Source organism: Drosophila suzukii, chromosome X, assembly GCF_043229965.1.
Source record: "Drosophila suzukii chromosome X, CBGP_Dsuzu_IsoJpt1.0, whole genome shotgun sequence".
In the NCBI taxonomy this organism is placed as follows: Eukaryota; Metazoa; Arthropoda; class Insecta; order Diptera; family Drosophilidae; genus Drosophila; species Drosophila suzukii.
The window spans coordinates 30,893,309-30,902,263 of record NC_092084.1 but is presented as its reverse complement, the minus strand read 5'-3'; the positions used below and the strand labels follow the sequence as shown (position 1 = coordinate 30,902,263).

Sequence of the window (8,955 nt, the reverse complement as noted above, 5' to 3'; positions counted from 1 at the left end):
GGTAGTGGTTTTTCACAACACAATTCAACTTTTTTTTTAGATAAGCGGAGTGTGACACGGCTAAGCGAAGACACTGTCCTGGCTTAACCGTTATCGGAATACTGTATTATCGACTTCTGAAAGCACCGATGACATCGACGTGAGCAGCTATGTTTCCCCACTCCCATCTCTAGTCGCTCAGTGTTGGCGCTATACAAGATTTACACAATTTGTTTCCTGGCCTTCCTGATCTGCTAGAGATTTATTTTGGGCCAGGACAAGATGCCCATTAAGGCGCTGTGCATCGAGCTGCGACCCAACTTGCGCAGCGGAGTGGCCTTCCTGCAATTCGATCAACTGATCTCGCGGAGCCACGAGACGCGCGTCGTCATTCGGGATTACAATGTTTACATCAGCGAGAAGACAGAGAAACGGGAGAATGAGAAGGACTCCAGCTCTGATAGCGACTGCGAGGACTCCGCGTTGCTGCTCATCCAGCACGACCAATTCGGCATGGACATAAACTGCTTGTCCACTTTCCTGGTCAGTGGCAGTCACATAAGCTTTCGCTTTAACTACAACCAGATTGATTTGGCCGCCGTGGACGGTGGCGCCGTTGAGGTGCCGCTGGCCCCGCAGCTCCTCTCTTGCCAGGAGAACGAGGCCATTACCATCAACTGTCGCGACTGCCGGGCGGAACTAGTGCCGGCCAGGAGCCATCGCAGGTTGCGAGAGTTTCCCAGCTGCGTGGTGGATCCCAGTGAGTTCTTCTGCCACAACCATGGGCCAGAAGGCAAGTCCCAACCAATAAGTTTGGTGCCCGCCGAAGCAGATCTCTTCTATGGCCTGAACTATGTGGTCATAAGCTTCAGCGAAGAAAATCCAAACATCCTCAATCGCGAGGATCACTTGTACTGCAAGCGTTGTATGCGCTTTTTGGGCCAGACCATGTTCAATGGCGCCGCCGCTCGTCTCTGGGCGGATGCAGTGCGTTGGCTGCCCGCAGGAGCACCAGCTGCTGCCCCAGACCGCCACCTTTTCCAGAGCTCCACGCTGACGCAGCTGTTCAAGCGCTTACTTCAATCGCTGTGGCCACAGCCGCTGCCCCAGCTCTGTCTGAGCACTAGTCGCGCGGTGCTGGTCACCTCGCTGCCCAGCCGAAAGAGACAATACATGTTCCTGCACGTCGTGGAGTCGCAGCTTCGGGTTCTGCGTCGCATCCGCCCAGATTCGAACCGACTGCGCTGCTACCGCGCCTGCAAGCTGTACTACGGCGTTTTCGGAGGCGATCCGCCGCTGCTGGAGAAGTGGCAGGCCCAGCAGACGCTGCCCCAGATGGATATCTCGCCGGACATGTTTCTGGCACTTCAGCAGCGACTCGACTCCAATGGCAATTTGATTCCTCATGCCTGGCGCGTCAACTGCGTGGAGGAGCAGCTTCGGCTTTCGTACTTCTTCTATGAGAATGAGGAGCAGCCCGACGGAGTGGCCGCCACCATAAATGCCTTTCTGGAACAGTTAAGCCAGCTGGACAACAAGCAGCAGGAGGATCAGTACGAGACGGATGCGGGACATGCCAGCGAGAGCGACGACGAGTACTCGGATACGGACACCGCTTCGGAGGAGGCGGCTGTCCACTCGCTCGGGAAGCGGACGCTCCTGAAACGATGTCCCACGCCGCCGCGGCCTTGCGACAACATGTCCACCTCGTCATCGTCCGCCTCCTGGGAGGATAAGTAGTGTCCCATCCCTTCTCATAATTCCCAGCTTAGCTCGTAAGTCGACCAATTCCTCATTTTTTGCTTTCGCTGAAGGATGTACATAACTTGGAGCAAACTTGGTCAACAATGTTGTTCCACTTCCATCTAACCTTTGGGGCACAATATGAGTTCACTTTGTCCAAAATCCTCTGCTAATGTGTAAACCAAGTTTTCCGATCCTTTGCTGTAGTTGTTTGTTGTGCATAGGCGGTAGAATCAATGGTTAACCTGTCTCTAGCAATAGTAAGTAATCAGTGAAGGTTGACCATAAATTCATTTCTTTTAAGTCGGGCATTTTTGTTTTGTGGAGAAACAGTTTATTTAATTACTTGACTCGATCGTTTCATACATTTTATGATATAGTTTAACAAATGTTTTGCAACAAGTATTAGCTTGAAAAACAACTTTAAAGTGGTGGACAATGCTTCCCAAAGTTGGCACAAAGACAACGCTTCTCATGACTGCAAGGCTGAGAGGTAAAAGACCCGTCTTACAGCTGCGAAACGCTCTGCATGAAAAACTTTTTGCCTTTGCTTACACTTTGATTTTCCAAGTAATTTACATTTAAAAAATTTGTAAAAAATAAGAATGCAAGAACAGTAAAATATTCAATGCGAAATGGAAATATTTAATTTTTATATATTTTTAAAGAACTGAAAGAAAAAGTTTTCCAAAATGTGACTTAGCAAAAAAAAACAAATGTTACAAAAAAATATATGAAGAATATATTTGATGTTTTGTATAATTTGAAAAAGAGTTTTGACTATGATTAAACTACGCAAATATTTCAAGAACGCTATTATTGTCAAACATTTGTAATTCAGTTTTTAACTACATAGAACAACGAATAGTCGAAGAATAGTCTGTATTTTTGAAGCTCTGATGTAAACTATAAAAAATCTAATTATATATGTATAAAGTCAACGGAATGAAAGCAAGGAAGAACAGTAAGCGTCGGGACTGTAAGACAGTACTTCAGACCGTCACGACACGCACTGTCTGCACACTCGATAAATGTGATTGAAGACGCTTTGGGTAATCTCAACTTGTGTTTAGTTTTAAGCGAAACTCATGTGTTCATCCAAACAAAGAAGAGGACAGAAGGCTGGCCAGAATCAGGCGACGAAAATCACCTGAAGAGTGAGGGTAAATAAAGTTGGAATCATATATTCATTTCTCGAAGAAAACAATTGTTTTGGTTTCATTTCGGGCTTAGCAATGCAATGGATCGTCACCTGATAACTGCTCCTCCTGAATGGGGCACTTCACTTGGCTAGCCGACGCATCTGCTGCGTCTGCTCACTCATGGCTATCTGGGCATTGTCAGCTTGGTTGATTAATGCATCTAACTTGTCCAGCTGCGAGTCCATACGCTTCTGCTTGGCCGCCTTGGCGGCGCTTACTTCGGCGGCTGTGGGTGGTGGTTTGGCAAGGGGCTGATCCTGGACAGGGGGACGCTCTTCCTGGCTGGCCATCGCTCCCGATCCCCCCATGCCCGCTGAAAGATCCACCGAGCCCGAGCCGGTTCTAGAAAATATGTTGGTCAAGCTGCCACAGGCCGTTTGCTTAAAGCGATTAAGCTTTTGCTGCGTGCTGGACAGGATGCTATTAAGCTCGCCCAGCTTGCCACCAACATTGCCCAGCCCTTCGTCTTGTTGCTCCAGTAGCTGAAGAGTGAGATTCAGTGGAGATTCGCATGGCTAAATGGCCGTACATACCACCGCCTCGGCGGCCTCTTGTTCGGCCAACTCGTGCTCCAATCTCGCCTGGCGCTTCCGCTCGAACTCCTCGGGATCCGGCGGCTGGAGACCAAGCAGTTCCGCCCGCTGGCACTCCTGCTCGTAGCTGTTGTTCTCAGGCTGCTCTGACATGCTTCCGACCACTCTGTCACCCAACGACTGGCGATGCCATCGATTTTTTGCTGGTCGTGGCCCAAATCGGCCCACTTGGTCATGGAGTGGGCGCAACGCATGCGCATGTCTGGCTATTATGGGGCACAGCTGACGCTGGGGCTGCAAGCCTTAAGCTTAAATAAATAAATGATAGCTTATACCTTTGACTTTAAATAAATTTACCAGCACTTTGCATCAAACTACTAAAACAAATACACATCTCTCCTTTTTAGAGGCCTCTCATAGTCGCTAAACTCGACTAAAGCATATATTACTTTTGGATCATTCAGTTTGTTAATCGAATTACAGCTAGAAGTAACTACCACTCATGGGGATCACGAGGAGTCTGCACAGCGCTCATAGATTTGAATGTAGGACTCGGTGAGCGTGATCATCTGGGGCAGGATCTCGGTGACATGCAGATCCTGCATCTCGTACCACTGGCCGTTGGCCTTGTGCAGAATGTGGGCGCGATAGGTGCCCTTCTTAGGATCACCGTCGTGCACAATATTGGCCACCAGATTGTACTTCGTGTCCTTAACGTCCTTGTCGCGCTGTCGCATGCCCAGAATGTCGCCAAAGTCTACGTTCCTAAAAATAACCAGAGGTGTAATGAATAACGATGATTCTTGGCATTGAGACACTTACTTGATCGGGAAATTCACTATGGTGGGGTTCTTCTCCAGGAAGAACGTGTTCTTCGTGAAGCGCTTGATGTACAAAATAATGAATTGTGGCAGGCGGGTGATCTCGAATCGCTTCATAAAGTTGTCCTTGTAGGTCTTGTACTCCTTCTCGGCGCTGCCATTAAACTTGCCCAACAGCTGGTAGAGATTCACCTGCGGTATGATATTCTCGCGGAATTCGTCGGTGAACAACGGTGGCGGCGGCAAATCGCAAGTGAGGTAGATGAAATTGGTGTGCTCCACCTGGTCCTTGTACTCCTCGGTAGCCAGGAGTTGCGCCTTTGCCGTATCGTCCAACTCTACTGGTGGTATTTTGCGCGTATAGATCTGCATCTCTCCCAAAAAGATCTTGTAAAGTATGGAGGAGTTGGGCTGTTTGTTGCCCTTGAGTGCGCGGTGCAGGGTATTGAGGAACCACGACAGGAAGTCGATGGGATCGCCCTGCTCGGTGATCTGAAACCGTTTACTGGACCACAGCACTACGGCTTGAAGCATCTCGTGTGGCGACACATGTGCCTTAAAGTTGCGTGGATTCCACATCTTGCGCATTAGCTCCCCGAATCGCTGGACTAGCGTGAACATGGAGTCCCCAGGTGGCCTCTTGACATGCGCATAGCTCTGCTCCCGCAGAAAGTAATCCCTGAGCGGACCAACGTGGGACAGGGCATGCAGCACCACGTTGCAGTAGTCGTTGGCCTTAATATTGTTCAGGCCCACAACTCCGGGTAGATATAGAACTCCGTCAACGGTTCGTGAATGCTTCGGCTGCAGTTGATCCAGTTTACTGATCTCTTGGCGAGTGAACGTTGGATTCAGCACATACTTGATGTCGTCCAGCGAGGAGTCGATAATCTCGTAGTTGTCCGGCAGGCAGTAGAATCGTAGTGTATGCAGGTTGAGAAACACATGATGTGCCTCGCCCACAGAGTGCGTGTAGGCGTGGGTATTGGTACCACGCCCCTGAAAGTACTTCCCGCACACCAGACACGCATAAACATTGATCCTTGTCAGAGAGATGGAGCACAGCTTCTCGAAATCGAAGTCCAGCAGGTTGCGGTTGATGGTGTCCAAATAGGGACACACCCTGTACTTTGGATTGAACACGGATGGCGTGTCTATCGATGGGGAATTATTAAAACCATATTCACATTTAAAAAGCATTTGTCCCCCATTCTTACCATCCTCCTCCACGGGGTTTGCAGGCTTCTTCTCCAGCTTCATGCGCTTGGCTGCTAAAATGTTATTTGAGCCGTAAAGTTATCTGTGTTCATGTGATCAGTCAGAACCTACCTGGGACTTGCGTTTGCGCCATTTATTTTTGCAAAAATACTCAGTAATTCATTTAATTCAAATTAAAATTACATTTGTTTTGTGGATTGGTTGTTTGGCTGTGCGCAGTTATCGATAACTAGACAAATCGATAGATCGATTCATGGCAGAGTTGCCAGATTAAAATTTCGCCATAAAAAATCTGGGAATTTGAAAGAACGAAAATTTTTTTAAGATATTTAAAGTGCCAAAATAAAATATATATTAAAAATATATACCGGCCGAAACTCTTAGCAACTATGGACGATTCCTCCCTGTACCTTAAGTCTTAAACTTTTGGCAACAGAGTACAATAAATAAACAAATAAAAATATATAGTACAATATTGCTCACATTTTCAAAAACTATTCACAAAAGACGTCATGTTTTGGCATCTAGACACAAAAAAATTTGGTTGGTAAAATTTAACGATGCTGATAGTTTTGCAACTATAAAAAATTACACTTTACTATTTAATATGGTTGTGTATGTATTTTATTTAGCTTTGATTACTGTTTAATAGTTAAGCCACTATTAAAATAGTTACAATCACGATATGTGTATATTTTAAAATTACAATAGTAAATAGTTAATTAACTATATAAAATACTTATCCTAACGTAATATTTTCCACACGAAAATACGCAACAATATCTTTACAAGTTGTGGTTCTTGTAATTGCCAACTTTGTCTAGCGTTCGTACTCCTAGAGTCCCAAGCTAAGCTCTGAAAAGTTAAGACATTACTTAAAAGATATATTCCCTAAAGGGCAATTTGAAAATTACACTTTTTTATTTTGCCTATAAATTGACGTATCTATGTATTTAGTTAATAATTTTATAAATTTTATAGGTATATTTATATATTTACTATAAAGAAGTTCACTAACTATATTTTATGGATTGGATAACTATAACTATTTAACTATCTATTTTTATTTAACAATCCATGCGTTGGGTCTGTTCTACCCTTTTTTATAGTTACACAACAATTTTTTTAGTAACCTTACGATTACGGATACGTAAGAGTAACTATTTGATGGGTAATATTGACAATTTTATGGTTGGGGACCGTTTTACTATTATATAGGTCGATTTCCAAAACTTCCCCATTAAATGCTTTACAGGTTGGTGCGCGCATCACGAATACAATATTGATAAGGGGCGTTTCAAGATAAATTTTGTGTGAAATATCATAAAAACAATCATGAAACCTTATCAATGGTTTTATCAGTGTAAAGTCCGGCATCTTAAGCTTATCGGTGGCTCTATTTATAGCCGTTTTTATATCAGTTCAGGGGACCTCTAAGCCGCGGACCACCCCACTGCCAACCCCTGGGGGAGATCTGCTGCAAATCTGCGATCAAGAAACGACCTTAAACGCCCTAGCTCAGAGAGCCAAAGCTTTCTGGTTTTAGATTCTCCGAAGAAAGCTCTGGCCGGCGATGAATGCCTCCGATAAGGTGTAAACATTATTTCCAGTTTAGTTCTGCCAGCTATCCCCTTGCACTCGGGACGGAACTTTCCACGACGCAAAAATATTGACATATAGTAGCAATCAGCATGTGGGCAGATCTCGCGGGCAAGGTAATCTTGGTGACCGGGGCTGGAGCCGGAATTGGCCATGCTTTGGTGAAGCAGCTGGCCTCCGCAGGAGCAACCGTCGTCGCAGTGGCCAGGAAGGCGGAGCAGCTCGAGGAGTTGGTTGCCTTCGACCCGGTACACATCCAGCCGCTCCAGTTGGACCTCAGCGGGTGGCAGGCAGTGCGCGAGGGCCTGGCGAATGTGCCTCTGCTGGACGGACTGGTCAACAACGCCGGTGTGGCAGTCATTAAGCCATTCGAGGAGCTCACGGAACAAGATTTCGATATGTAAGTGGGATGCATCTCGAGAACCCCGTTCGGTCGACTTATAGGGAGCTAAAAGTAGATTTTGACGTTCTCCCAATTGGAAACCCACTTTTAACTTATGTACGTTGGTTAGGACTAGTCTTATCACTCTTCAGGGGTATTTCATTAAAGGTAGAAATATAAAATAAAACTCTTATTTTTAAAAACGATTACATATATTTTCGTAAAATATCTCGTGATCTGAGGACAAGTAAAATCTAACAAAAACAAACCAGAAAAAAAAAATCATTTTGAATTTATATTGATGTATTTGTTTATAAAAATCGAAATCGAAATTGTTGAGGTTTGATATATACGAATGTACATAAATTGTAACTTAAAAAAGTAAGTCTTTCAAAAGCCCCATAACTTTGTTTTTTGTTGATCATTTATCATTAATCAGAGCTAGCTCTCTCTTATCAAAGAGAAGTTCTCGAAAGATCATGATCACCCAATTAATTTATTATGATATCGAATATAAAGACCAGATTAAGAGAAAGGGTCACTGGAAACTTACTTCATTTAACCTCTAAAAAAGAAACTGACCGTATATACAATACACTTTACCTATATAGCTTCCATCAAAAATACTTTAGAAAATCTTTAAGTTCTCATGGGAAAGTACTCTTTTGAGATCATATGTAGAAGACTGATAAGGGTACCTTGGGGACGACACAACAAACTTTTCTTGGGCCAAACCAAATATAGAAATGTTGGAATATACGTACAATTATAATGCCCCACAGCTGCCACCGTCCCTGCTTGGAGTAGGTTTATGCTTTTCGTACGTATGTTTATAAATTAAGTACATTTTCTTTCAGCCACTTCGATGTGAACATTAAGGCGGTGTTCAATGTCACGCAGTCTCTGCTGCCCCGCCTCAGAGACGGAGCCTCCATCGTCAACGTGTCCTCGATAGCGTCGACCCGATCCTTTGGCGGGCACACTGCCTACAGTGCCACCAAGGCGGCCCTAGACTCGCTTACAAAATCGCTTGCCTTGGAGCTGGGTCCGCGAAAGATCCGCGTCAACTCTGTCAATCCCACAGTGGTGCTGACCAAAATGGGCGCAGACAACTGGTCGGATCCCGCCAAGAGTGGACCGCTGTTGGCCCACATTCCGCTGAATCGGTTTTGCGAGGTCCAGGAGGTTGTGGACGCCACCGGCTATCTGTTGAGCAGCAAGTCCAGCTTCGTTAACGGCCACCACATCCTCCTTGAGGGAGGATACGCAGTTTCTTAAGATTCTTAGATTTTTGAAACTCGATGAAAATAAATACAACACATATACTATAACTGCTTGCGGTTCCTTTGAAGAATGTTGACTCAGACTACTGGGAGCTTAACTTAACCTTTAACTTATTGAACCGGATTTCGATTAGTTTTGCTTTAGAGATGAGTTTGAAAATTAGTTTAGGCCGTAAAATTGTATACAATAACGAT

At 45.1% G+C, this 8,955-nt stretch overlaps 4 protein-coding genes across 6 annotated transcripts; 2 read left to right on the top strand and 2 right to left on the bottom strand.

Annotated features, from left to right (window-relative positions):
• The first annotated feature begins 124 nt into the window (after nt 1-124).
• LOC108011226 (uncharacterized) lies at nt 125-2,929 on the top strand. Its single transcript, XM_017076324.4, has one exon. The coding sequence runs from the start codon at nt 262-264 to the stop codon at nt 1,717-1,719; it is 1,458 nt and encodes a 485-aa protein (XP_016931813.2). The 5' UTR covers nt 125-261; the 3' UTR covers nt 1,720-2,929.
• On the bottom strand, nt 2,011-3,650 carry LOC108011203 (uncharacterized). The gene is made up of 3 exons (XM_017076297.4): nt 3,458-3,650; nt 2,975-3,406; nt 2,011-2,872 (listed from the first exon to the last, which is right to left on the bottom strand). Exons 1-2 carry the CDS (start codon nt 3,608-3,610, stop codon nt 3,005-3,007), a joined length of 555 nt encoding a protein of 184 aa, XP_016931786.4. The 5' UTR covers nt 3,611-3,650; the 3' UTR covers nt 2,011-2,872; nt 2,975-3,004.
• A 204-nt stretch (nt 3,651-3,854) lies between these two features.
• On the bottom strand, nt 3,855-5,761 carry Usp39 (ubiquitin specific protease 39). 2 transcript variants are annotated; one of them, XM_017076322.4, is made up of 4 exons: nt 5,608-5,761; nt 5,496-5,549; nt 4,280-5,432; nt 3,855-4,222 (listed from the first exon to the last, which is right to left on the bottom strand). In XM_017076322.4, the coding sequence occupies exons 1-4, from the start codon at nt 5,627-5,629 to the stop codon at nt 3,967-3,969; spliced, it is 1,485 nt and encodes a 494-aa protein (XP_016931811.1). In that variant the 5' UTR covers nt 5,630-5,761; the 3' UTR covers nt 3,855-3,966. The 2 variants fall into 2 exon arrangements, with proteins under 2 accessions (XP_016931811.1, XP_016931812.1); XM_017076323.4 differs by having other exon boundaries at nt 5,496-5,546; nt 5,608-5,725.
• A 1,341-nt stretch (nt 5,762-7,102) lies between these two features.
• On the top strand, nt 7,103-8,808 carry LOC108011219 (L-xylulose reductase). 2 transcript variants are annotated; one of them, XM_017076313.4, is made up of 2 exons: nt 7,103-7,495; nt 8,335-8,808. In XM_017076313.4, the coding sequence occupies exons 1-2, from the start codon at nt 7,188-7,190 to the stop codon at nt 8,753-8,755; spliced, it is 729 nt and encodes a 242-aa protein (XP_016931802.2). In that variant the 5' UTR covers nt 7,103-7,187; the 3' UTR covers nt 8,756-8,808. The 2 variants fall into 2 exon arrangements, with proteins under 2 accessions (XP_016931802.2, XP_065724799.1); XM_065868727.2 differs by lacking the exon at nt 7,103-7,495 and adding an exon at nt 8,234-8,280.
• The last annotated feature ends 147 nt before the right edge of the window (nt 8,809-8,955 follow it).